The following is a 26,086-nucleotide window of genomic DNA, read 5'->3' as shown; positions in this document are numbered from 1 at the left end:
TACTGCAGGAATTAAAAAAAAGTACATGCATCACATGAACCATTAGGACTGAAGGTCCTTGATACGGTCTTTTTAATAATTTTTTTTTCTTAAGAAACGGTGCAAAATTAATTGCGGATACGAGCAGCTGACTTCAGCAATAATACTCCTGCTGTTAATTCGCTACCAGAGTTGTTGACAGACTCTAAACCAGGGGTGCCCAATCCCAGTCCTCGAGAGCTACCGTCCTGCAGCTTTTAGATGCATCCTTGTTCCCACACACCTGAATCAAATGAATGGCTTGTTATCAGGCCTTTGCCAAACATGATGGCATGCTGAAGAGATCAAACCATTTGATTCAGCTGTGTTGGAGTAGGGATGCATCTAAAAGCTGCAGGACGGTAGCTCTCGAGGACCGGGATTGGGCACCCCTGCTCTAAACTCTGCATGCTTGGCATGGCCTGGAAATGACAGCAGCACAGCCACGTCAAGGCGGAGCGGCTCTTTTTGGCTCTACTCGGCACCTGTACTTTGGTCGAGAGCCCAATTGTTTTGGCTCAGTGTTGATTAAAGCCTTTTGGTGACAGGTCCAAAACTTTCTGTAAGGTTAGTTCTCTACACATCACCATCAATATAACCGTAGCTTCACATTGCTGTAAAAGTATGTCTGTGTTCGTAAGCGAACTGTCTTTATTCACCGTGTGGTCAGCGTGACAGCGCTGCAGACCGGAGTCCGGTTAACTGCTGTAGCTAGCTGCTCTAACTAGCTTCTATCAAAGTGATGTATCTCTAGCCGTTATTTTTGGGTTGATCTCTAGGGGGAAATATTCTATTGCCTTGAAGTCAGCAAGAAAAATATAAAAATAATAAATGGAGATAGTAGTGGGTGTTTATTAAGAGAAAAGCGCTGTAATGCCAGTACAGTAGTTACTAATAACACGGAAGGCTACTGTTAGCAATAGCCGAGGCCCTTGCTGCTTAGCGGGTTTCCCTTAAACTGCAGTGTAACTAATAAACAAAGCATCATAATACTTTGAATTCATTGGTACATTAAGCTAATATGAACCGGGAATAACTAACTTACATGGATAACGTAACACCGGGCCGGGTGAGGTTAGCGGGTGTGGGAGGTTGAACGGACTCTAGGGTGGGGCTCTCTGTTAGCTAGCTAATGACAATGACTGGTCAGCCAGTCTTTACATGAAGCGAAGAAATAATACACGGCTAACACATTTAACTCAATTACCCAGGGGGGAGGCTGAAACACTGGTCGGTTTAATTGTGCGGTCAGTGAGAGGTTGGGTCGATACAAGCTGTCGGAAATGTCGTGAGAGGCTCCTGAAGCTGTTATGAGATGCTTGGCTTTCAGTTATGGTATAGGACACCCTGTAAACACAGCGAGACCACTAGGGCACTTCTGATGCTTTGATATATAAATAATCTTTGGAAAGTAACAGTTTTTGTATTTTTGCCTGATTATTCAAAACCCAATCGCATGGAGACTTTAATCACAGGACTGAGATGTGTTTGAAGGGCAGATTTTCAGCTTTAATTTGAGGGGTTTAACCAAAGATTTGCATGAACTCTTTCGGAGTTACAGCCGTTTTATTACGGAGTCCTCCTAATTTTCAGAGACTCAGAAGAAACGGGACCAACGGACATAACAGGACTGTTGTTAATTCTTTACAACCAATAACTGCATGACGTCAATACCCCATGGACATCTTCAAATGCTTTGTTTCCTCTCTTGACATGCTCTGCCAGACCTTTACTGCTTGTTTGTGGGTCTCTGTCTTCAGTATCTAAAAAGCATGCTTTATTGGGCTGAGAGCAGGTGACCATTGAACAGTATCCCACTTCTCATTTGCACTGTGAACTTGCTGTCTGATCAGTTTTGCAGCATTTGGCTAAATCTGTGAAACGAATTAAAGCTGAAAGCCTGCACTTCAGTCACATATTGAAATGACAAACATTGTGTCTTTGTCCAGATACTTTTTGGCTATAATTTTAGCTGATAAATACTTTATATTTCAGACTAATCTTAATCGACACTTAATATAACAGAGCTGTATCTTTTTATACAGCTTTGGCATCATGTCTGACAAAAGTGAGCTGAAAGCAGAGCTTGAAAGGAAGAAGCAACGCTTAGCACAAATCAGAGAGGAGAAGAGAAGGAAGGAAGAGGAGCGCAAGAAGGTATGCTAACAATGTTTTGTAAATATTTAGTTCACATGCATTTACAATGGTCCACATTAATCGTCAAACTTATTTGGCCATTTGCATATGAAGTTTAGAGTAGGAGAAAGTGGTTAATACACACAACACATCCCAAGGCCCTTGACAAAGAGATAAGGTTCTTCTGAGAAAGGTAGGTGAGAAAGGTATTTATATTAAGATAAGCAACCCTGTTCCATTAGTGATAATGTTTTTAATTTCTAATCCAAATGTAACCCTGCAGGTATTAAGGGTTTCTGCGTTTATATAGATAATAAATTCCACACCATTTGTTTTGAATGGCAAAAGTAAGACAGAAAAGTAAAATGTTTTTCATGGATTGATTTTTCTCAACTGACTGATAGTAAGTAGATTGCATTAACAAGCTCAAGTTGGGCCTAATGTGATAAAACAATATGAGGTGGCTAGTGTACAGTATGCATTTTCTTCTAGCAGAGTAGCTGTGTTTTGGTAGATAGCTATATTGATGCCTTTTGTCAGTCTCCCTCTCCAGCCATTCTTGGCTATATTACATAATGTTTTTTGAACTTCTATAATGTGATTGGAATAAAAAAATAATCCGATATTCCACTGTAATTTAAAAGCACGTGTAGATCATTTGATTATTTCCTGTTTTGACTGTTTCATACTGTTCTGACAATATAGAACTCTTCTTCTTAATTGATATTTGCATGTTGCTACTTTTAGTGTGATTATTTCCTCCACATCCTTTGAACATATAATCAATCCTATCCATAATAGCTGTATTTCTTTGTGGTATGAAGGCTACAGATTATTGAATGGGAAAGGAAAGTTGTTTTGTTCTCCAGGTTTGTCCTTTAAGGAGGATTTTCCCCAAATTCTCCAGTTTACATGAGTTCTTACATAGAACATTTACTTCCTGGTCGCAAGGCTTATGTCATGGAGCAAAACCTCTCAGTGAAACACAGATTGGGTGAAAGTAAAACAACACTGTATCATGACTGCAGCTTTATTTTGTAAGATATGTGCTCTTAACCAACCTGTCGCTGTTTTAAGTAAGGGTAAATACACTGTCCCACTGTCCACGTATGCTCAGTGCTACATTTCTGGCTAAGAAGCCAAACACTAGGTCATAACAATCTTATCTTGACACATTAAAATACAGTAGCTTTGTGTGCACACGAGGAAAAGCAAACCTCAGACCTTTTCGTCTTGCAATTCGGCCTGGAAATGGTAAAATGACAGACATCAGCAGTGCCTTTCTCTTAAATGATGGAGATGTACAAAATCTAGTTTGCTCTGTGTTCAGACGTATTTAATAGCATCCATCTTTTCGGTTTCTTCTTCTCCAAAATATCTCTCCTAGCATTTGATAGCCTACAAACATACAAGCATACACCACTTTATTCTGTTCCTCCAGCTCTTTCTCAATCACACACTGAAGAAAAGTTTAGAATTAAACATCTTGCCCAAAGACCCTTTGACATGTAGGCTGAAGGAGCTCAGGGATCGAGTCACTGACCTTTAAAATTAGTGGATCACCTTCTCTCCACAGAGTCACCCCAAATTAATGTTATGTATCCTTGCTGGTGTTCCTGCAGATCAGCTCTTTGCTGCACTTGTCATATCCTTTGGCAGTAATAAGATTCTTGCACAGAGTGCATCATAAAACAATTAAGTACTAATTTTTAATTTAGAGAATGGGCTTCCTCATAGCTGTGAATCACTAAAAAAGTCATAAATCAATATTAATGTGTTGTGTAGTCCTGTGATAGACTGGCAACCTGTCCAGAGTGTACCCCTCCTCTCAGTCTATGACAGCTCGGCTTTAGCCCACTTTGGCACTGAACTGGTTAAGCAGAAGAGACTGGATGCTTTACTGTATTGCCTGAGATCCAGTCAATTTAATATTGTTATCATTGGTGTTTTTATGTTTGTTTGTTTTTATTTCTAGGCGGAACTGAAAGAGGTCGTACTTCCTCAGGATGACTCTGACCTGGAGAAGAAAAGACGTGAAGCTGAGGCTCTTCTACAGAGCGTGGGCATAACCACAGATGTTACAGTTGGTATGTTTTATTTTACATAGAGCTCTATTATGATACCTACTTTTTAACTGTACACCCTTAGGAAAATACATGCATATCTAACTGAGCTCAAACCCCCAGTGCATCGCTGGATAAAAAAATGAATCTAGTTTGCATACACATACAGTTGGGTCATTGTACTAGAACTATGTTTTGACATTGGTGTCTGGGTGTTCATGTTCATGGATGAGCAGTGCAGAAATCAGCTTTTTTCATTCCACATCACTCACACCAGAATATTTGGGGTAATAAATAAATGATATAAAATTTCAGTTTCTAAGCACTGCAATCTTCATTAATAGTCATATTAAATCACTTGATTTTGTGCATAGATGCAGCATACTTTGGACTACTTAATAAACATTTCATTCATTTTTGTCTGTAATGGTTGTGCTGACTCCTAAAATTGGATTAACGTTTTAAAAATAAGAAAGAAATGTTATACTTCTCGATGCTGATGGATGCGAGAAAACGCCACCATAATAGTCTCATTTTCATGTGGTGGCCATTACAGTTATTTCGTATCAAATATGCTGGAGTACAGATCTGAAGTAACACAAATGTGTCACTGTTCTTTTGTAGCTTTATATTAGACATTTTCTGAGCTGTGACTATGAAAATTGTGGCAAAACTAAATCCAGTTGCCTGGAAGATGAGGCTAATCATGATATTATTACTATGATGAGTTTGTGTAAATAGCTTGTCAAACATGAGCCTCACTAGATGATGATGATGATGATGATGATAATAAGTGGAAGGATGGATAAAAATGAAACATTTCCAAAAATATACTAGTATACACACAGTGGTTTTTAGAGCATGGTCATATTGCTAACAGCAGATGGCAGAAGAGATCCATATAAAAATCTATCAGAGTTTGCAGACGGACCCAAGTAAGACATTCAAAACAATCATGGTTGTATTTTTAATACTGCTAGTTTTTAATTGTATTTTTTTTGTCTTGCATATGATTTAATTGATGAAGACAGTACAATTGTGCTGAAATCTCCTTTCCCAACATGGCTTGAGCTTGCAAGAGTTTACGTTTATTATTTAGATTTGTGCATTTTTCTTGCTTTACACAGAGACATTTATATTGTATTGTACTGCTATAAACAGTTTACTGATGATTACTGTCTGTCTGCCTGTGTAGTCCCTCCTCCCATTTCTCCAACTGCCAAATCTGCGGGCACACCGAGTGATGCAGGGAGCCAGGACTCTGATGGAGCTGTGGGACCCAGGTACACACACTGTCTCACAATCTGCACTTGTACAGTACTTGACAAGTGCATAAACAGTGCAGACGTCCCTATTTCAGGGGGGGGAAAGGCCAAAACTGTTTCTACCTGAGGAATAATAATCAAATGCTTGGTACTTTGTTGATTCTACCTTGCTTTTTACTTCAGCATTCTTTTTAACTGTTATGCTTATATCTGCAATGTATGTTTCCAGTGTCTTTGTCACAGCTTAAATTGCAGAACTGTTTTGCAGCAAATTAGTTGTGAAGCATTTTGAAAACAACATAAAGAAGCTTGTCTGTTCTGCTTTCTTATGCTTGGCATTACTTTCAAACTCTATAAACAAAGCTTATGAATACCTGTTAAGCACAATTGCATTAACAGCAGCTGAGTTAAAACATTTTACAAAGTCCTACATCATTACAGTGAACGATGACGAATTCCTGCCAACTGAGTGCATGTTTATTTCATTTGTGTGCCATCGAATTAGAACAATCCTAAATTAACAATAAAGCAGCAGGCTGCTGTGACGCCTGGGGGACTTCTTAACCCCTAATTAGAGCCCCTTCCCAGTGCTGAAACTCAAGCTCCCCCAGTGTCCCATCAGACCCAGTGAGTTGTTCCCCCTACGTGTTGACTCATTTCCCTCACCAGCATGGCCATTTCCTACACACATGGAGGTCATGTTTTCTCCCTGAGGGTTCTCTCTCTCCCCCCCCCCCCTCTGTCGGCACAGCACTCAGTGCTTTGGTGTGACACAGTTCGGCCTGAACATTACACCCTGTGCTAGGGCTGGGCGATATGACCCAAAATTTATATCTCGATGTTTTTTAGCTGGATGGCGATATAAGATATATATCTCGATATATTTTTTTTTAAAGCCATAAAGTAAGAACAAAAAGAGAGTTCTTAGTCAAAGCTGTGTCCCAGATGTCACACAGGCACTTTTATTAACATAGAGCAGAAGTACATAAAATTTACTCAAAAATAAATTATGAGCATTTATTAAATAATAATGCTCCATAAATAAAAGAAAACAATGTTGTTTTTGTGCATAACAAAAAGCTCACAAATGTGCAGTCAAAATGTAAACTAAAAGACGAGCACTATAACAAGGACAGATTTCACAGCTGCTCTGTTCCCAACTTGTACTGCGTGACTGACAACCTGGAGTTTGAAATCCGCTTCGCAACCACGTCTCTTAACAGGTGCCATTTATGGTCCTTATACACAGTAGGGTAATATTACGTTGAAGCACAGTACGTATCACTCCGCGAGGCTCAGCCGTAATGCTCCGACAATCCATCAAGCGCTGCAGCTCCGTAGCTTACCAAAGTCGTACTAAAACATTTTTTGACAGATTGCTGAGCGCCGTGTTCCACATAAAATCGGTGCGCGGCCATCAAGCACAACCAGAATTCATACATAAGGCGCGCTGTCAACTTTTGAGAAAATGAAAGGATTTTAGTCCGTGCAGCACCTCTGGGCTGCATGGCGTTAGCGTGGTTAGCTCGTTAGCGTGGTTAGCTAGCTAACACGTTGACGCCGTCCAGCCCCACGCACGGGGCGATGCGCAGTAACTCGTTAACGGATTTGCCGTGTCCATCTTGTCGCTTCCTGCAGGTGAAGCGATGGGGGAGGAGGGGGAGTTGTGTTCAGTGAAGGAGAGGCGAGGCCGAGTAACGTTGCGTAAAGACGAAAGTGGACGAAAGAGAGGCAAACTTGCGGCTCCGCAAGTATAATTATAACGTAACATAGACTATATCGATATAAAGGATATTGTCACATCTTATATCTCGTATAAAAATATATCGATATTTTTTAAAAACTCGATATATCGCCCAGCTCTACCCTGTGCCATCGCACACAGGGTCTGTGTGCCCATGCATTTTAAGCAGATACATTTTTCCATCTCTGGGTTTATGTAAACAGATTCAAGCTTAATTTGTAATAAAGAAAACTCATTTTTTGGGTGTTTGGATATGCAGAATGATTTTAATTGTGACCTAGGATTCAATCAGCATGTTTGTTATGTGCCATAATGCTAACTTTATTTCCTCTCCTCATTTGTGCTCGCCTGTTTCTCTCTCACTAATGCTGCCTTGTTGCTGTGACACTAACCAGGAATCTGCATTGGGACTCTGACCCGTCCACTCTTCAACTTCACTCTGATTCTGAGCTGGGGTACTGGACACTCTCTTCTCTCCTTTCCTGGTCATTTTCCCTTCTCTCAATCTATGGCATGATTACTTTGTCTTTCAAAGTCATTATTCAGTTAAGACAGATCAGGAAAACCATGTAGGGATGCATGCAGGAATGGTGAGACAAAACCTTTTAATTATTTACATAGTTTTAAAAACTAATATGAAGTCGTTGCAATCCCATAAACGACTAATTTACTCACTTTAATCAGCAAAAGATCCCACTTGCAAGGAGGTGAGAGTGGTTATAGATGTAGCACTGTGTTGTATGTTTTTGTCTTTACTGTCTCTTTCACTGCGATTTTGTGCAAAACTTGAGTTCTTTCCTTTTAGGCGTGTAACTCCAAAACTGGGGATGGCCAAAGTTACACAAGTGGACTTCCCACCACGTGAAATTGTGTCCTACACGAAAGAGACCCAGACCATTACTCAGGCGAAAGAAGGTGACTCATGAAGTGTTATAGGTTAATGTTGAAAAACGCAGTCAAATGTGTGCGCATGTACATAACTGCGTGCCTGCATGGATTATATCATATCATTCTTCTTAACAGGGTCTCTCTGAGAGCAGAAGTGAACAAGTGCAAGAGATTTGATTTTACTGAGATGAAAGAAAAGGAAAAATGAGGCCCAGGAAACATAAGAAGTTAGGGCAGGGATTAGATTCTGACAAGCTCTGCTCCTCTGAACCTTCCAGCCAATGCTGCTTTGGTATAATTAATGAGCAGGATGAGAAAGCCTGTGACAGGAAGGAGAAATGAGATTGGAAGGGAAGATATGAAATGCTGTGCATAGGACGGCTCATTCTCTCTGAAGCGTGTCAATATGTATGTAATTGCTGCAGCAAAGCTTTCATGTGGTTGGACGAAGAGAATATTTGGGTTTTTTACTAAAATTCACATGGTGAGCACATGTTCCATCAAATATGCAATATTTTTGGTCATGCTTCTTGTTCTCGGTTGATTTTTCTAATGACTGATGGTGAGTAATATGCTCGACTGAAATCCTGATTAGGATAGTTGTTTTGTACCGTCACTCATAGCCACTATCTTTTTTTTTCTTTCTTTTTTTTAAGCTGATTTCTCAAATGATTTGCACCAGCTAACATGTGTTTTAAGCATCCCTGAAAGCCTGGTTAGGATTTTAAAAGTGTACCGAGTGTCGGTTGTGTGGTCTAATCAGGTGACGTGTAGAAAATTCTGAGGTGGCATGCAGCTCGAGTAAGATAAAATTGTGTGATTTTGTGGAAAACTACAAGCGGAACTAGTGAAGGACGAAGAGCATCCCAGTGTTCCTCATCGCTCTTTACGCTGGACTCTACTGGGCATTGTAAAACTGTGTTAAACAACGATGGTTTCTGCCAGCTGTTCAACACTGGGGCCCCCCTTCCCCTCTCTGCCACTATGTAATCATTTCATCAACTCCCTCGCTTCCCTGTCTTCTCCCTTCACCGAGCAGGCACATAACAAAACACACTCAGTGACATTGTGCATTTTCACACCATCACTTCTGGCACTCGATGAGACGGCATCCCCTTCCCAGCTTGCTCCCCTTGGCGCATTTCTGATGTGTGGGGTGGCGTCAGGCCTGGTTTCTGATTGAGCGATTTATCATGTTGTCAAAAGGAAGCAACGCCGCAGCACTCTCAAGGTCAGCAGGCGGTGGCATTAGAGGGTAGCGGCTGCCATGCCCTGGCTGCTCCAAACTGAGGGTTCCCACAGTGTCAGTGAGACACCTCGGAAAAAGGAGTAAAAGATTTTAAGATCACCTGCCCCATTGGCACATAGAATGTCCTCTGAGCAGTCCAGGAGAAGCCATCCACATTTTAAAATAGTTGGAAATGAGAATAGTATATCACTCAAGAACAACTGGATACTCGTTTTCTTGGTGTATGAAAAAACTCTTGATACCTGTGCTCGTATAAGGATCACTTCCATTTTTTAAATATTTGATTTCCTTTTCTTATTAATTCTGTTGGGAGTGACCAGGAGGGTCAGTATGTGAGGGAGTAGATCAGAGGGACAGCTCAGACTCAGCATTTTAGCGACATGTGCACAGGAGGCATAGTGGATATGTAGGACAAAGGATGTTGATGATGGAGCTGCCAGGCTGGTGGAAAAGTGGAAGCCCAGAGAGAGGGTTCTTGGATATAGTGAAGGAAGACAAGGATGCAAAGGATAGGGTGAAATAGAGGCAGGTGATCCTCGGTGGGGAGCTCTAAAGAGGGCAGCCGAAGAAGAAAATGTACTGTCTTCTTATAATTAATCCCAGCTTTTGGGAATTAAACAGTGAACAGCACTGTGCAAATGTTTCAAGGCATATTAGCTGTTGAGATTTTTATTCATTACACAGTACCTTCAGGAAAACATCTGTTTGGCTCCCACATGCATATTTCTACATCACAGCCACCCCAAACACACAGCTACACGGCTCTGTCGTCTATGACAACGAGCCATGCAGCTGATCAGGCACCCACAGAGAGCTGATTTCAGCATCGTGGGGTCAGTCTGAGATTACATGAGAAAGCAGTGACACACTGAAGAACAGTGGCGAGCTCTCCACAAAATGCTTGAGCCAAACTACCTGGCAAAAGCCTAAAAAAAAAAACAAGTGCACATAGACAAAGTGGAAAGGACATAGAAATTATACAATGTTTTTTTCTGCCTAATAAAAAAACCCACATTATTTTTAAAAGCACTGCCTGCCCCACATTCAGTGCATTGGAGATTAATTTTTTCCATCTGTAGGTAGCTTCAGAAAATTTGTTAGTTTAAGCCATTAGATTGTCGAATATGCCACCGCTGATTCCCAGATTGCACTAGTAGGTAATATGCAGCATCAGTATGCACTCCTCAACAAGAGGCTGTAATTATGGCATAAGATATTGTGGAAGGTTGGAGGTTTGGGAGTACGTGTGGGGTGGAGGGGGAGGGCTGGACTGGTTCGTCTAGTACAGCATTTCAAAAAGGCTCGTCAGGAATATAAGTATGCAGAGCAGTTTAGTAAATCTAATATTTAATTGAATGTGATTGTTTTAATCACGATGAATTCAGAGGCAGGTCAAAACTTTTAATCACAAAAGCCCTTAATGGTCTTCTTGTTTGAAGTGCCACTTGTAATTGTGGTCAGCTTTTATGCACTTGATGATTAGTACCCTTAAATATCTGTTGTATCCTTCTCTCATACAGTAGCTAATCATTTGGAATAAAAAAATTGAGAATATTCTCCCCTTTTTTTTCTGTGTATGATTTCAGCACCTATGCAATTTGTTTTTTGTTATTGTTCATGTAATAGGGTTTGCTGATGTTTTTATTTGCTGCACTACTAGATGCAACTACACACTTTGGAAAGGCTTTTTGTACGCTGGTACTAGAAGAGGTCTATTTCAGCATACAAGAAATGATAGTTCAGATGTACGTGTGAATTGGTGGAAATTTGTCTTCTATGGTTTCATTATTGGGCTTCATGTTGCACATGCTGAAGTCACAGCCTTGGTGTGTCTGTGCGTATAGAACGCGGATGCCACCTGCAAGGTCATTTAGTTTTGTAGTTGCTCACCACTGGCCACACGCCATGTTTGCATTAATATATTGTCTATTGAGGAAGACTTGTGATTACTCCCCCACCACCACTACATACAAAAAAAAGCTTTTATGTCTTAAGTGGTACAAAAGCCGTAATTGGACCTGCTTTGCAGCTTTGAGAGGAGGTGTCAGCGTATGGGACATTGCTGATCCGTGTGAATTCTGTTAAATGCAACCCACCCACCCTTGCTATTCCCCCCCACCCACCCACCCCACACACACGCACATCCCTAGTGGGGTCACCAGGATCACTAGCTTTTCTCCAAATGGCCATTTTGGCTGGCAGGTGCATTATACCCTTTATTTTCAGATTGTCTGTCCGCTCCTAATGCCTGGCAGGTTGATTGCTCTGGCTGCCTCACCAGGGAAAGGGCTGACGAGCACGGCCGGGACTAGCTGAAAGACAGTGATTACTGTTTTCCTTTAAGCCTGATTGAGGCCCTTGAAAGGAAAGATTTTAACCTTCTCCTGTTGGTTGCAGAGTATGGCCGCACATTGAAATGGCTTGTGTCATCAACCCAGTTCTGTAAACTCATCAGTGCACCCGGTAACCTTCATCCCCCAAACCTCCATCTGAGAAAGGGGATAAATCATTTTATGGACAAAGTGACAGATGACATTATCATTTAGATTATCTCAGTAGGAAGGAAACTCTGGCGTGTGGTGCTGTCATCTTAGATTAACTGTAAGGTTCATACAAAGATAAACGCCTGTAGGAACCAGGCGAGTATTTCCACTTTCCTCATGAATCTGTTTTGTCCTTCTGCTATTATTTTTTTAAGCATAGTCTATATAGTGTCTCTAGGAAATGTGTTTGAAAAAGATGTGTTCATCTTCTTTGAGGTAGAGCCGGTGTGCAGTTTGCCAGCTGGTGTGGCCTGTATTTTGTCGTACATTCTCTGAGGTTGAATAGGAGTTGCAGGACCTCCTGCTAGGATGGTAATTGCACAGGCTTGCCGTTCAGGGAGAAGCTTGTCTCGGGGCAGCCATGCGGAAAACCTCTGTGCCATCCCCATGCCACCTCTGAAGAGCACAAGACAATCCCAGCATCACCATCTGCTTTTGCACCATGCCGTCATCTGGCTAGTCCAATGGGACGGGCCTGGGCAGCTGCTCCACAACCTCTGCCCCGTGGCCTAGAAGGGGGCAACCTACTAGTGGGACACAGAGGAAACAGCTACACTGACAGCTAGACTGTCTATTGAATGGTTAGGGTCTCATTAACAGTTGGGAAAGACAGGGGTCCCTATGACAACAAGACACCCGCTGCGCTGTGTCCCTTTAATACAAATGACAAACTTCCCCGCTTTACAGAGGCAAGTTCTTTTTGAAAGGAGACATTGTGCTGACCAACCAAACAAATGCAAGGGAGAGATACAAAATCAGTCTATTGCTGTGCCAGTAATCACTGGGTGGAGCTTTTCTTGAAAGAGAAAAATAATGAATGTGGAAAATGTAGTGACCAAAAGGTATGAAATGTCTGTGTTTGGAAGCATACTCATTCATTTTGTTAAAGTTGTTTATTTGTTGTTTGATTTTTATACCTTTTAGCATTTGAAAATTCCGAGGAAATGATGATCATAAACATACTCGTTTACTACTTACACAGGTTATGTTGATTGAGAGTTGTTTTCTAATGTTTAATACGGGTATCTTTTTCATCAACAGAGGAAGAAGAAGAGGAAGAAAGTGCTCCACCTCAGCAAGTAGTTGAGACTCAAGCTGAGAAAGAGGACCAGAAAAAGGAGGAGGAGGAAGGTACTGCAGAAATGATAATTGAGATTCTCTGCTGAAATTGAGGCAGTTTAGTTAACACTTAAAATATGTAATTGTTACAGATTATCTATATAATTGAGGGGATCAGATTGCATAAAATAATGGCTACTAGCACCAGGGATCTTCACGACATTTCACTGTGTTTTTGTTTCTCCATTTAGCACCCCCTCACGAGCTGACAGAGGAGGAAAAACTCCAGATCCTGCACTCGGAGGAGTTTGCAGATTTCTTCGACCACAGCACTCGCATTATCGAGCGGGCTCTATCCGAGCACGTGGACCTCTTCTTTGACTACAGTGGCCGTGACCTTGAAGAGAAAGAGGGGTAATTCTTGAGCAGCTAGTGTTTTTAAAACTTGTAATTGGTTTTTGAAGAAGTGCTTTTTATTGATTTTTGGTGCTTTGTTTTTCCGCAGTGAAATCCAGGCCGGGGCAAAGCTCTCGCTTAACAGGCAGTTCGTGGATGAGCGCTGGTCCAAACATCGTGTTGTCACCTGCCTGGACTGGTCACCCCAGGTCATTTTTCTTAACAAAGTTTTCATGGTGAAGCCAACTAGAGCCTGGCTGATAGTGGACGTTACAGACGTTATGTTTGCAGTCATATTGAAATCATTAAGTATTAACTTTCACAAACACGTTGGCCACTCACCATTGAAGCTACTGCTTGATTATGCTCAGTTTTGATCCATACTTTGGTGTTCTGCAGACAGTATAATAAAAAACCCTTAAAGATTTTCATATATGGTCAGTATTGGCCGACAGGTATTAAAAGTTTGGCCCTAAAACCAGCATTTTAATACATCAACTCAGAGAGACAGTCATGGATCATCTGCTAATCCTAATCCTTGTGTCTTTGTGCTGGAATTCTGCTAAGAGCATAATTGTTTTGTAATTGCCTGTTTAAACGACTTAGATTTGCACAGCCATAATGCTTTATGATTACATAGCTTGAGTTTGACAGCATGTTCTTTCAGCCTCAGCTCCCTCAGGAAAAGTAAGTTACGTCCCATACAAATTGTCACTTAGTCGGAGGCCGTAATGATTTGTTTCCTCTGGTGTCTAAGGTCATTTAATGCATTATTGTGCAATGACTTGTGACAGTGATTGAACACCAACTCTTTGTTCACTGTATTTTCTTGCTCAGAGCAGTATCCACACCCTTGTGATGTAAAGTGATGCATCCACTGTACTTAAATTTAAGTATTAAAAGCAGCAGAGGTTAATCGTTTGTCAACATCTGGATAGTGTTTCTGCAGTCTGTGTTTTTTGAAATGCACTGGGATGGGTTTGTGTTTTATGAGATCCTTACTGAGCTGCTGAGTCTGCTTCCGTGTTCTTTTGAGCCCTTGCAGAACTGTAGCTTTTAGTTAAAATTATGCAAAGGAATAAAAACATCATTTACCAACGTTCTTCGGGGGGTAGGGTGAGTTAAATGAGCCATAAATCTTGGAGGAAAGGGTTAGTCATTCTCGAAGGCATTCAGCAGCAGCACTCGGGGCAGGCAAAGCTTTTCCACTTGGAGCCAAGCCTGGGGGGCATGTCTGCCTGCCTCCCTCTGACATTCATTCAGTCTGATTTTTTTTTTTTTTTGGTCTGTCTCCAGTATCCTGAACTGCTGGTTGCTTCATACAACAACAATGAGGATGCTCCTCATGAGCCAGACGGTGTGGCTTTGGTGTGGAACATGAAGTACAAGAAAACTACACCGGAGTACGTCTTCCACTGTCAGGTACTAAAAGCAACTTTAACTTTCCTGTCCTTTTACTAACATAACCCAGCACCCTCACGGATGGCTTCTTCCATGACAAACATGGAACACGGCCAGCCATCCTGTCAGGCTCCCTGCCTCCTCCTCTGCTCCCATACCCCCCCTACCCTCATCCACATTGTGAGTTCACAGTACTGGCATCCACCTCCACCACATCTATGCACAAACACATGTTCATGAGGCGCCTGTGAAGACCTGTGGAGTCGGATGGAATCTGAGCACCGCAGCAGGATTAAGCGTGTGGGGCAGGGCTGGTTATCATGTGCATCTAAACAAGGGCCCTGTGTTCAGACAAGCTAGCTGGGAGACCAGTTGAGCTCCTCCGCTCTGCCCAGCCTTATTACAATGCTTGCCCTGAGGCTCCTTCACCAAGACAAGTTGAGTAGAACCACATGTTTTGGCCTCCATAGCGGATGTAAATGGAGGCGTGTTGCTCAGATGAGTAAAACTGAACAGAAGTGTTAACATAGTTTTCTTTTTGCCTCCAAGTCAGTTTATCTATGCATTAAAAGTTTTGCCAGGGTGACTTTCTGGGGAAAAAAATGTTATAGGTGGGGTGATGAGTGTGTGTAGTCCACCTAAACCATAATCCAAAAATATATACTGATCTTATCGGCCAGCCTTGAGGTCTGTTTATTTACACTGTGAGAACTGAGGCTCGAGTTATGCAAGATGTGTTTAGTTGTACTTTAATAAAGAGGGAACATGCAAGATGACGCAGAAGAGGAAAAAGCTGCAGATTGAAGTCTGTGTTTTCCATGTCCATATTATTGCATCTTTGGAGATTTTAAGTGCTACTGATGCAAATCTTTGCAGTTTTTTACAGCCCCACATAGGTTTGACTTGTGGTTGAGAACATCAGTGGGAAATGGGAGTTATTGTGACTTTAATTTGTATTTCTATTTCAGCAAATAAATCGCTTGAAATAATTACATTTGCTCTCAATAAAAATCAGTTTTTTAGCTAAAACAGCTCAAAAGATGTTTGTGTGGAAGAATTCAAAATTAGCAGCAGTGCAAAAATCAACTAGTAGCATAAAATCTCAGCATGCTTGCTGTGCCCTCTTCATGTTGCAGGGCTCGTTACTTCCATTTTCTTTTCAGCTCGTCAGTTTTGGGATAGTTTCCTTGAAACGACAAGTGGCATGATGTCCTCACTGCTGTAGATTTCCATTGGCCTGTTACTCTATGAAAACTCTTTCCCTTCTCATCACTCGCTCCACAGTGCGGTTACCTAACCTCAAATAATGAGCTATTTTTTCCTCTTTCGGGGTCATTTGGTGCCCTTGGTCAATAGTGTCACTGTTTTCTGAAATAACAGTAGTGTTGCCGCTTGTTATCTTGGAAAGTGGTTGACTGTTTAGACTTATTTTTTAAGCGAAAGAGGCAAATTAAGACTGGGCTAAAATTAATAACATTAGCTACACAGTGGTGCAGCGGTTAGCATCATCGCCTCACAGCAGGAAAGTCCTGAGTTTAAATCTACAAGCTGACCAGACGCCATGATCAGCTCTTCCTGTATGTGCATGGCTTCCATCCAGGTATTCCAGCTTTGTTCCACAGCCCTGAGACATATTTGATAGATTAATTGGTAATTCTAATTGGAGAATTGCTGTCTGTCTCTCTGGTACCCTGCTTTTTATCCCACGACAGTTCGGAAAGTCTCCAGCCCGCCTCCACAAGTTGAAACTGGATAAATGGGTAGGAAATTGCAATGGGGAAAAAATTGAATACATTAAAAAAAATGTTATACTTCATATGTAGCACTTCTCTTAAAGTTACAAACTGCTTCTCAGAATAAAACATTTTATAAAATTTAAAAAAAATTATAAAGATGTTCTGATAAGAGTATTTCAGGTAAACTCTTCAGTAGTGATGTGACTCCAGTTGGACTGCTCCACGCTTTAGAGGCTACGTTGGCAAAAGCCCGGTCACCTTAGTTTAACAGCCGATCCCTCAACATTCACGGTATCTTTGTAATCTGTCTCTGAGCTTCCATTGTTAGCTGCGGCTGTCTCAATATAAATCTCTATTTCATTTTTCCTTGCCCAACCCTTCTTGCACCCTTTCATTGTGACAGTCTGCTGTTATGTCAGCGGCGTTTGCCAAGTTCCACCCCAACGTTGTGGTGGGAGGCACCTACTCGGGGCAGATTGTGCTGTGGGACAACAGGAGCAACAAGAGGACCCCTGTGCAGAGGACTCCCCTGTCAGCAGCAGCACATACGGTACAGTAAAGGTCTGACACAGTGGGCGTATACTTCATTTATATTTAGCTAAAAGGTAAAATTTCCCCGTCACTGTCTTCGCAGCACCCGGTATATTGCGTGAATGTGGTCGGCACCCAGAATGCCCACAACCTCATCAGCATCTCTACTGATGGCAAGATGTGCTCCTGGAGTCTGGACATGCTCTCTCAGCCTCAGGTAACATATAACACAGGGCAGACGCTGAATGTGTGCTCTGCTGTAAAGAAGTTAAAGTATTAACCATAAAAATAAGTTTTTATAATGATAATGCATCAGACTTTAGCAAAGACAATATATTTTCTGTTGTTTTCCTCTCTTTTTCTTCTTTCACATCGCCCACATGCTTTCTGTCCTTTGCATTCGTGCTACATGTCAGACATTTTGGCTGGACTCTTTCCTTTTCACATTCCTTCGACTTTACTCTTATTTTTTTCTGCAGCTCATTTTTCACTTTGAAGGAAATGATTCTTGCTAGCTGTGTCATTTCATCTCTGCTGCCAAGCCCTCGCTGTCAAACTGATTTTTTTTTATTTTTATATAAAGCACTAGTCGAATTTAGATTACACATTAATAAACTGTCGGGTGATTTTTATAGGTTTTGCTTGGCAGAGTGTGTGTTAACTTAAAGCCTGGGCGGGGAGCTTGTTATAGATGTTGTTCCATGTTTCCTCCCCTCCACAGGACAGCATGGAGCTGGTGTTCAAGCAGTCCAAAGCTGTAGCTGTCACCTCTATGTCTTTCCCTCTTGGAGATGTCAACAATTTCGTAGTGGGCAGCGAGGACGGCTCAGTCTACATGTCATGTCGTCATGGAAGGTGCGTTCATAAGCAACCGCAGTCCCACCGTGTCGCCTCCCGAACACCAGCAGGAAACTGAGGCGACTTGTAAGGCCCACCTAGACCCGTGTGTCAAATAAATATAGCCCACTCACTTCCCAGTGCAACGGAAATCCAACACTTGATCTCCTGCTGTTTGAGGTTTCACTCCTGCCCAGTCATCCTGTTTTTCTTTTCCGCTTGTCAGTTGTGTTTGTAAAGGTCGTTCAACATAAACAGGGCACACATGCAGGGGAAACAAATCATTTTTTCCCCCCCTGTTCTTTTATTTTTATTTAATTTTTTTCCCTCAGTATGTTTCTCTGGGTGAGAGAGTTTGTTTACAGTCGGTCATCCCTGGGAGAATTAAAACTGCACTTCATCCCACAATGTTCTCATTTAGGAGACTGGGGATCTTCATCTAGGATGGTCCTCGGCAGAGAAATGTGGCTTAAATCAGAGCTGCCAGTGAGCAGCGTGTCAGCCTCGCACCAAATGTAGTATGCCTGGAGACCACAGAGAGGTGATAGCTGCGAGGTTTTGCACTGCAGAATCACCTCTGTAATCGGGGGAATAATTTTCCACATCATTTACAATGGTATGATACTCTCATCGCAGTTAATAATGCATAAGCATCACTCATGCTGAGTATTTACCTCTCTACATTAATTATCAGAGTCTCAGTTGGGTAACAGCTCTGCAACATGTGGTTGAAGGGATGCAGTCACTTTTGCCTCCCTGCTGGTAATTACATGATACAAGTAAATGATTACTGTGAATACGTCCAGCAGAGGTCCATCTGTGCCTGTCGCTTACTTACCTGCTTAATGCATTGCGTAAATGGTAACAACCAGCAGTTTTGTGCATTTTTGTTGTTTCTTTTTTTCTAAAGTTTCTACAGTGCACATAAATGTGTATTCAGACATTAGATCTGAAGGTAAAATTTAATTCTTTGTGGTCAGTTTAAGCATATTTACCCATATTTATCTGTGTGCTCCACAGCAAAGCAGGCATTAGCGAGATGTTTGAGGGACACCACGGCCCCATCACGGGGCTCCACTGCCACACAGCTGCTGGGCCACTGGACTTCTCTCACCTGTTTGTTACCTCGTCTTTCGACTGGACTGTCAAGCTGTGGAGCACCAAGGTATGACTTGAGCTCTAGGATGTATTTTAAAGGCCATGATTCATTTATTTGGCCCATCTCTGCATAGGGAAAAGTTTCCTCCCTTTCTGTGCCTCTCTGGGCTTCACTATAATCCAGTTATTGTTCACTTTCAGCCGTAAGGTGGGACTAATGATTCTTTTAAGGTTGATTTTTAAGTCACAGACTTCTGTTAAAAGGCTATTGATTGAATTTGTAGACAGATGTCCTGATACAGCAGTCAATACCAGACTCCGTTTAGCCAAAATAATTAATTTTTTCACCTCCTATTTGCCACAGTTTGGTTTCCACAGCAACAGGTCGGCTCAGACTGTTAGGCTCTAATGTTTATTTTAAAAATGTTTATATAAAAATGGATTACTTTTTTTTTTTTTTTTATCTGTAGTTACCCTGCATTTTTACATATAGGATTTTTTTTAAAAAACATTTGATATAATGCATTAGTGGTGGCAGTGGAAAATTTTCACTTTTGACATCTTGACTGTACATCACAATGAATAATACAGAACACTCTTGAACTGAACTCGGGAGACTGAAAAAAATAAGAGACAATGAGAGAAAAGGGCATGTAATGAAAATTCATAAGAAGTGTTGTCAAAGTGAAAGTCTCACCTGCCTGCGCTCTGTTGTCTTTATTTGGCAATGAATAGACACATACACGGCCACCTCCTCTAGCTCTTTTGGGAGACAGCCTCTTTTCATCTGGCCCCTTCGTGCATCGCCGGCTTATAGACGTGGATGGGGTTTGTGATCCCAGAAGCTCGGTTGTCAGCGGCAGCCTTCCCCGGTGGGGTCCCCTGGGGCAATTTCAGCGTTAAGTGAGGGGCCAGATGAAGAGTGATTCAGAAACCCCCGTTGACGAGAACAGGAACGATATGATGCCCTGCCCAAGCGAGGGTTACTGGGGCCCCACTGTGGAGCAACACCCAGGGATGGGGAGGCTCAATGGCGAGTGTTTGGTGGCTGGGACTTAGCGAACCTCCTCTGGGCCCACTCTCCTGTGCAGTCAGCTCCCAGAGGGCCAGTTTAAGCCAGGCAAACTGTAAAAGCTCTGTTCTGACATAACAGGCTGTCCCCATTGCATCCCATCCCAAAGCAAGTCTTTTTCATCCATTTGCAGCAGTTACAGAATTCCCGATGGCTTTTTTTTTTTTTGTTCTGTAGACATTTCACCTCCCACACTGGACACTTCTTACAAACCATACGGTCATTCTGTTCCCACAACAGATGAGTGGGTTTGAGATCCAGCGATTCTGCCCAGCCGTTCCATTACAGACTGGGATATCAGCTGACTGCTTTTATTTTTATACTCTATGATTAAAAAGAGCACATCGCAGAGAGGCGGCCTTTCACGTTCCCTCCATCAGTTTGACAAATGATTATCTTTTTGTTTGTTCTACGTCTGTCAAATGTTCTTCTTTGTCTCCTCAAATTTGGATCCCTCTGCACTTTTTTGCCGCTCTTGTTTTCTTTCGCCCATCTTAATCTTTCCCTTGTGTTCAGTAACTCTGTCTAGAAGCCCACCATCCTGGTGTCATCACTTCAGTGTCGAGGTAGAATCGGGTGTTTTGTGGGTGCCCTTGAGGCTTGTGAGACTTTTGTTTTTCAAACTAGAGACTGCGTCTCTTCTTGGTCTGTTATGGGAGAGCGTCTCAGTCTTGTTGATTTTATTCTGGTTAGAGGTTTGTGCTATTCTTTGAGTCGAATAGAACAGATGATTGAAATCTGTTCACTGCAAATCTAATCATGAAATAACTTTTTTGTTTTGTTTTTCTTGGAAAAATTTTACTGATTTTATTTATTTTTTCTTCCCCCCCCCCAAATTTAAAGACTACAATGAACCCACAGAGGCTGATGTTCCAGATACTCAAGTAGCCAAATTTATAACTTCTTTAATCAGCACAACAGTTTTCAGCTGTGCTAACATAATTGGAAAGGGCTTTTTTCTAATGATCAATTAGCCTTTTAACATGATGATAAAGCTGCATTAGGTAACACAGTGTCCCATTAGGAAAAACATAGATGATGGTCGCTGGAATTGGGCCTGCATACATATTCCATTACAAATCATAAATTACTTCTGATTGATTTCATTAATCATTAATTGTCATTTACAACATTTCTAAGTGACCTTTAAGCATTTTTTTAGCAGTATTGTAAATGGACTGGTTCTTATAGAGCACTTTTCTACTTGAGCACTCAAACTCACCCATTCACACAAGCACTTTTTAAAATTCACACTCTAATGGACTCATTGCAGAGCAACTTGGGGTTCAGTGTCTTATTGTGTGTCCTGTATGAACATAACCATACACTTCTTTTGAAACACAAACCTTTGTAATGTTTGATCTTTCACACTGCAGTTTGTGATAATGTTGAGTGGCTTTGCTAAGTAACATAAGCCAGTGCGTTTTAACAGTTTAAAACATCACTGAGTTGCATTAGTGTGTAGATGGATATTTATACATTTAAAACTGGAAACCTTTTTGAATGAAGCTGTCCCCCCCCCCCCCCCCTGCAGAACAATAAGCCGCTGTACTCATTCGAGGATAACTCGGATTACGTGTATGATGTCATGTGGTCCCCGACTCACCCTGCTCTGTTTGCTTGCGTGGACGGAGTCGGTCATCTCGACCTGTGGAACCTCAACAATGACACAGAGGTAATATTAATAGACATTTCTCAGAAGAGCAGCTGTGTGCTGTTACCAACTTTACTGTAGACGAGATACTCATATCTTGATTTTGACCTTTTTAACCATATCAGATCCTGTGCCTTCACATGGTTTAGCGTGCAAGTACACTCCTGATTGTTATTGTTTCAGGTCCCCACCGCCAGCGTCACAGTGCAGGGTAACCCAGCCCTGAACAGGGTCAGATGGGCTCATTCTGGCAAAGAAATCGCTGTGGGAGACTCTGATGGACAAGTCCTTGTCTATGATGTTGGAGAGGTGAGCAAGCATGAGTCAGCCTTTCAGTTTCTGACTGTACCTTTAAAAAAAAACACATTTTGGATTTTGCAAAAATGAGTCAGCCTCTCACCTGCTACAATGTGTAATTTAGTAATGAGGGATTAATTGTAAAGCATTTACCTTATAGAGATTTTAGAAGAGCATCTTAAGGACTAATTTGTGCATTTTAGGTCTGCTCTTTGTGAGTAAAAAAATGCACAGAGCATAACCTGTCTGCGTTTGAAATTCACGCCTCTGTCGTGTTCCTCCCCCACAGCAAATTGCGGTACCGCGAAATGACGAATGGACCCGTTTTGTTCGCACACTGGCAGAAATCAACGAGAACAGGGATGACGCAGAGGAGCTTGCAGCTCAGCGTCTGGCCGCATGAGCTTATCTCCCTGGACGAGGCATTTAAGGGACCAGTCATGTGCTCGTTAATGTCAGACCTGTTTTGATAGATGGAAAAGATGAAGTTTGTATCAGAAAGAAGTACGGATATCGCTTGGTTTCCAACGCTCCTCTTATTTAGACAATTGCCTTCTTAGTTCGCTGCACCGTGGTCTGTCTTCCTCTGAATAAGCCAAGCGACAGGGCTACGAACCTCAGACACTAACCCAAAGCCATATTCACAAAACAGTCATCTTTTCTTCAACCAGATGCCTTAAAGTTTAATTTAAATCTTGATTGTCACGTCTTTACCCACCATTATTTACAGCATGGCAGCCTTAATTATGAGTTAAGTCGGTGCTCCACTTTCACCATATTCAGGAAAATCAGTAAGAGCTGTTCTCCATTTCCACCAAAGTTGTAGTAAAGCAATCACATCTCTAAACACCCAGGAATGTAAACATCTCATAGCTGTAGCCCACGTCGCCATCTCTGTTCTTTTAGACTGGATAACATAAACACGTGTTTGTAAAATAGTGAAATGTCAAAGTCTTTCTACCAAGATGTTGTTTTATACTGCACTTCTTGCCTCTTAATCGGCGCAGCTCAAGTTGGATCCGGGATGGTTGGAATATCACCCCAGCATGTTGAATAGGGTGATTATGTATGCTGTAACTGCTCGGTGATTTCCACGTTTGTCATGTACAGTGATGGGCTCTGAATAGAGATTGGTGTCAAAACAGAGAATGTACATTTCACAATAGAAATCAACAGTTTGAATGATTTATTTCAGTAAAATACAATAAATACATTTAAATTATTTCCCAAGTCCCCTGGTCGTGATTTCAAAATAAATACTTTGGAAAATATCTGTACATCCTCATGTCTCTTAAATGTAAGTCAAACATGCACACCAGAAAAGCGCAGTGACAATCCTTTGTAATGCCATAATGTCCCTCTGTGGAGAAGTACAAGATGTACAAAAAAATTGTGCAAGCTATGCAAAGAAAATGCAATTAAAGCCATACCCATGCAGCATTTATAGTAAGACAACCACTTCTATGCATTGAATCGAAATGTGGTTAAGTAAAGGAGGAAATGAGGGCTGAAAGTGCATGCAGCCCTCACGAGAAGTGACTGTTTATGAGGCTTGAGGCTCCGCTTTGGACGTCGCTGATGTGATTGTCACCTCTCCGGAAGGCTTAAACTTGGGCAGGTGCAGGCCAAATTTTCTCTCCACGCCAGCAAATGTTGAGGCAGCCAGACGGTAACCACCCAGGTGGTCTGGAGTCACAGAGGGAAGGTCCTTGATTGTAGGTTTGTGAGTGGGCTCAGATCCAGCAGGACGACTGAGAAGAAAGATTAGGAGATGCTGAGCCTCGTGATGCACTGAGTGGCTCGCTCTTGTTTGAGACGCGATTAATGTACTTACTGTCCTCCGAAGTCAACATAGAACCATCTCTGTAACAGTTCATAGGTCACCAGTGTTACGCCAAACTGCGGTGACGATCTAAAGACGCGAGCTAGAGGGAGAAATTTTAAAAATGACAGTTACAGAGAAATAGCATTACTCTGGTGAGCGTCGTGTGAGTTTTATTTATAGAAATCAAAGGCCTTCTATGGTTGTTAGGGCTAAACGGCAACCCTGAGGGTCGGTAATTAATGGAAACGTGAAACTGCAGTTTCTTCAGTTCCTCTGGAGGCCACTACAGTTGAGCCCCACAAACCCTTTTATTAATGCTTAAAGCTTGCATTTGTCATTACGACTGACAGATCTGCTGCGCTTCACCTCAGCTAATTTGAGTCACTGGATCCCTCGATCGCATTTGTGGTGTTGCTGTATGCTCGTACAGCCCATCCAAGAGGTTTCTGCTCAGTTTAGGCAAGTGAAATTCCAGTAGCTTATTTCTATGTCTCACTAATTAGAAGATATCCATGACTGTTTGATGTACCTCAGCTGTGGATGGATAAACTTTGCTAACCAAGTTTGCTATCATCAGTTATGTCACTGTCCCAACACATATATAGATACGAATAAGATGGTAGACAAAAGGCTAAGGCATCAAAACTTACACTGGGCTATCTCTATCTTCATATACAGTCTATTTGTTCAGTTCAGGTGAAATATGAGGTATATGTATATATATATATATATATATATGTATGTATATATATATGTATGTATATGTGTGTGTGTTTTACCTCCTGCGCCCTTCCAAAACGCTCTAAAACCTTCCTCCTTGAGGATCTTCCTAAAGCAGTCGATGACTCCGTTATACGTCGTTTGGCCTGCTCGGGCTGCCACCTGGAGCCTGGTCTTGATGACATCAGCAGGGGTCACCAAAGAAGCTGCTGGTACACCTTGTTTAAATAAAACAACAAAAAAAAAACAACCACATCATAAAGCACTCTCGCTATGCTATGCACAAACTGGGAGGAAACCTAAATGCATTTTTTTGTGCAGACAACATGACAGATCCCTTTACAAAACGACTCAACATGCCGCTGTTTCAATGTCCAGATTCTCTGAGCTTTCCAGATGTTCGTTACCTGCGATAGCTCCAGCAGTGAGCAGCTGCAGAGCCCCCAGCCTTCCATCGTCATCTGCCAGCTTCCCCTTGGTGTGGGCATAAACGGGGAAGTAGATAGCGGAGAAGGGAATGTCACGCAGGAAGCAAGCTTTGGCTCCCTAACAGAAAAAAAGGAAGATCTTAAAAATCAAAGGAACGTAACAGGGCTGATGAATGAGCAAAGACAGCAGTGGAGCAGCTTTGTCTTTGGGATTAAATGGTCTGGGATCTGATTTATTTTAACCTACGGGGGGCTTTAGTGTTGATGATGGAGCCAAAGAGCCCCAGGCACTGGACCTCCAGAGAAAAATCCATCACACCACAGACCTCAGTGTGCTGGCTTCTTTTACCAAGAGGAAGTCCGCTTTTTCTCCCCCCTCCTTCCCGTTTCTTTTTTCAAACAAGCCACACACTGTCTGCCGCTCATTAAAATATGGAGTATGAACACATGACTCCAGCTGTAAGTAAAGCCGCAAGGATTTGGAAAGGAGCAGTAGCAAAGCGTAATCCCTCAGTAATTTGCTGTCGGTTGTTGGCTGCGGTTCCGTTTGCATGTTTAACACTGTTTTGGAAAATTGCAAACAGTCAGCAGAGCAATGTTTGATCTTCAAATTTCTGTTTCTCCATCTCCATTATGTCTATGTACACATACAAGATGTTTGTTCAAAAACAGTAGTGTTTCATCTATGTATTGTTACAGGAAATTAAATAAGAGCAGGTTATAATTCACACCAAAATCCCTAAATTTAAGAGGGAAATATTGTGCCTTTTACTCTTGATACAGAGGGTTAGAAATTAAGACAAATATTAGGATAGACATGATTTTGCATCGAGAACCTTTAGGTGTTAAATTACTGTATTGCCACTTTCATTGCTCAAGTTATATTAACTGACAGACCCAATGTAAATTATAGTTAAAAAAATCAAACAAATGTTTAAAATTACAAGCAGAAAATATTAAAGATGTCAGTCTCCACCTTTTTATTTAGAGGGATGTTGGTTGTGAATTTAATGTATCAAACAATTCATCAAATCAAGAAAAATCTGTGGAAAAAATGTTAGATGAGAAACTTACAAGTGACAACACCATGGCAAACAAAAATAAACTCATGTTGTTGGCTGCTTGT

General features: G+C 41.7%; 2 protein-coding genes across 4 annotated transcripts in view; one reads left to right on the top strand and one right to left on the bottom strand.

Annotated features, from left to right (window-relative positions):
- Positions 1-509: 509 nt before the first annotated feature.
- Positions 510-23,185, top strand: LOC146616223 (dynein, cytoplasmic 1, intermediate chain 2a-like). Of its 2 annotated transcripts, XM_085374704.1 has the most exons (17): positions 510-585; positions 2,064-2,175; positions 4,130-4,241; positions 5,413-5,500; positions 7,622-7,711; positions 8,032-8,141; positions 12,948-13,037; positions 13,217-13,379; positions 13,471-13,570; positions 14,658-14,783; positions 16,902-17,048; positions 17,133-17,246; positions 17,751-17,884; positions 18,887-19,031; positions 21,571-21,711; positions 21,874-21,999; positions 22,277-23,185. In XM_085374704.1, the coding sequence occupies exons 2-17, from the start codon at positions 2,074-2,076 to the stop codon at positions 22,388-22,390; spliced, it is 1,902 nt and encodes a 633-aa protein (XP_085230830.1). In that variant the 5' UTR covers positions 510-585; positions 2,064-2,073; the 3' UTR covers positions 22,391-23,185. The 2 variants fall into 2 exon arrangements, with proteins under 2 accessions (XP_085230830.1, XP_085230829.1); XM_085374703.1 differs by lacking the exon at positions 7,622-7,711 and having other exon boundaries at positions 22,277-23,183.
- Positions 23,165-26,086, bottom strand: part of LOC146616222 (electrogenic aspartate/glutamate antiporter SLC25A12, mitochondrial-like) — a 21,187-nt gene continuing 18,265 nt past the window's right edge. For both annotated transcript variants that reach the window (XM_085374701.1, XM_085374702.1), the window contains exons 15-18: positions 24,940-25,078; positions 24,592-24,750; positions 23,822-23,912; positions 23,165-23,738 (exon numbers count right to left, since the gene is read on the bottom strand). In XM_085374701.1, coding sequence (XP_085230827.1) covers positions 23,531-23,738; positions 23,822-23,912; positions 24,592-24,750; positions 24,940-25,078 — 597 coding nt within the window. In that variant the 3' untranslated portion in view covers positions 23,165-23,530. The remainder of the gene's footprint in view (positions 23,739-23,821; positions 23,913-24,591; positions 24,751-24,939; positions 25,079-26,086) is intronic.

This window comes from Diplotaxodon limnothrissa, linkage group LG16 (genome assembly GCF_057381915.1).
Source record: "Diplotaxodon limnothrissa isolate DT_005_m linkage group LG16, D_limnothrissa_male_GT1.1, whole genome shotgun sequence".
NCBI lineage: Eukaryota > Metazoa > Chordata > Actinopteri > Cichliformes > Cichlidae > Diplotaxodon > Diplotaxodon limnothrissa.
Note: the sequence above shows the minus strand (reverse complement) of the source record. Positions and strands in the feature narration are given on the sequence as shown.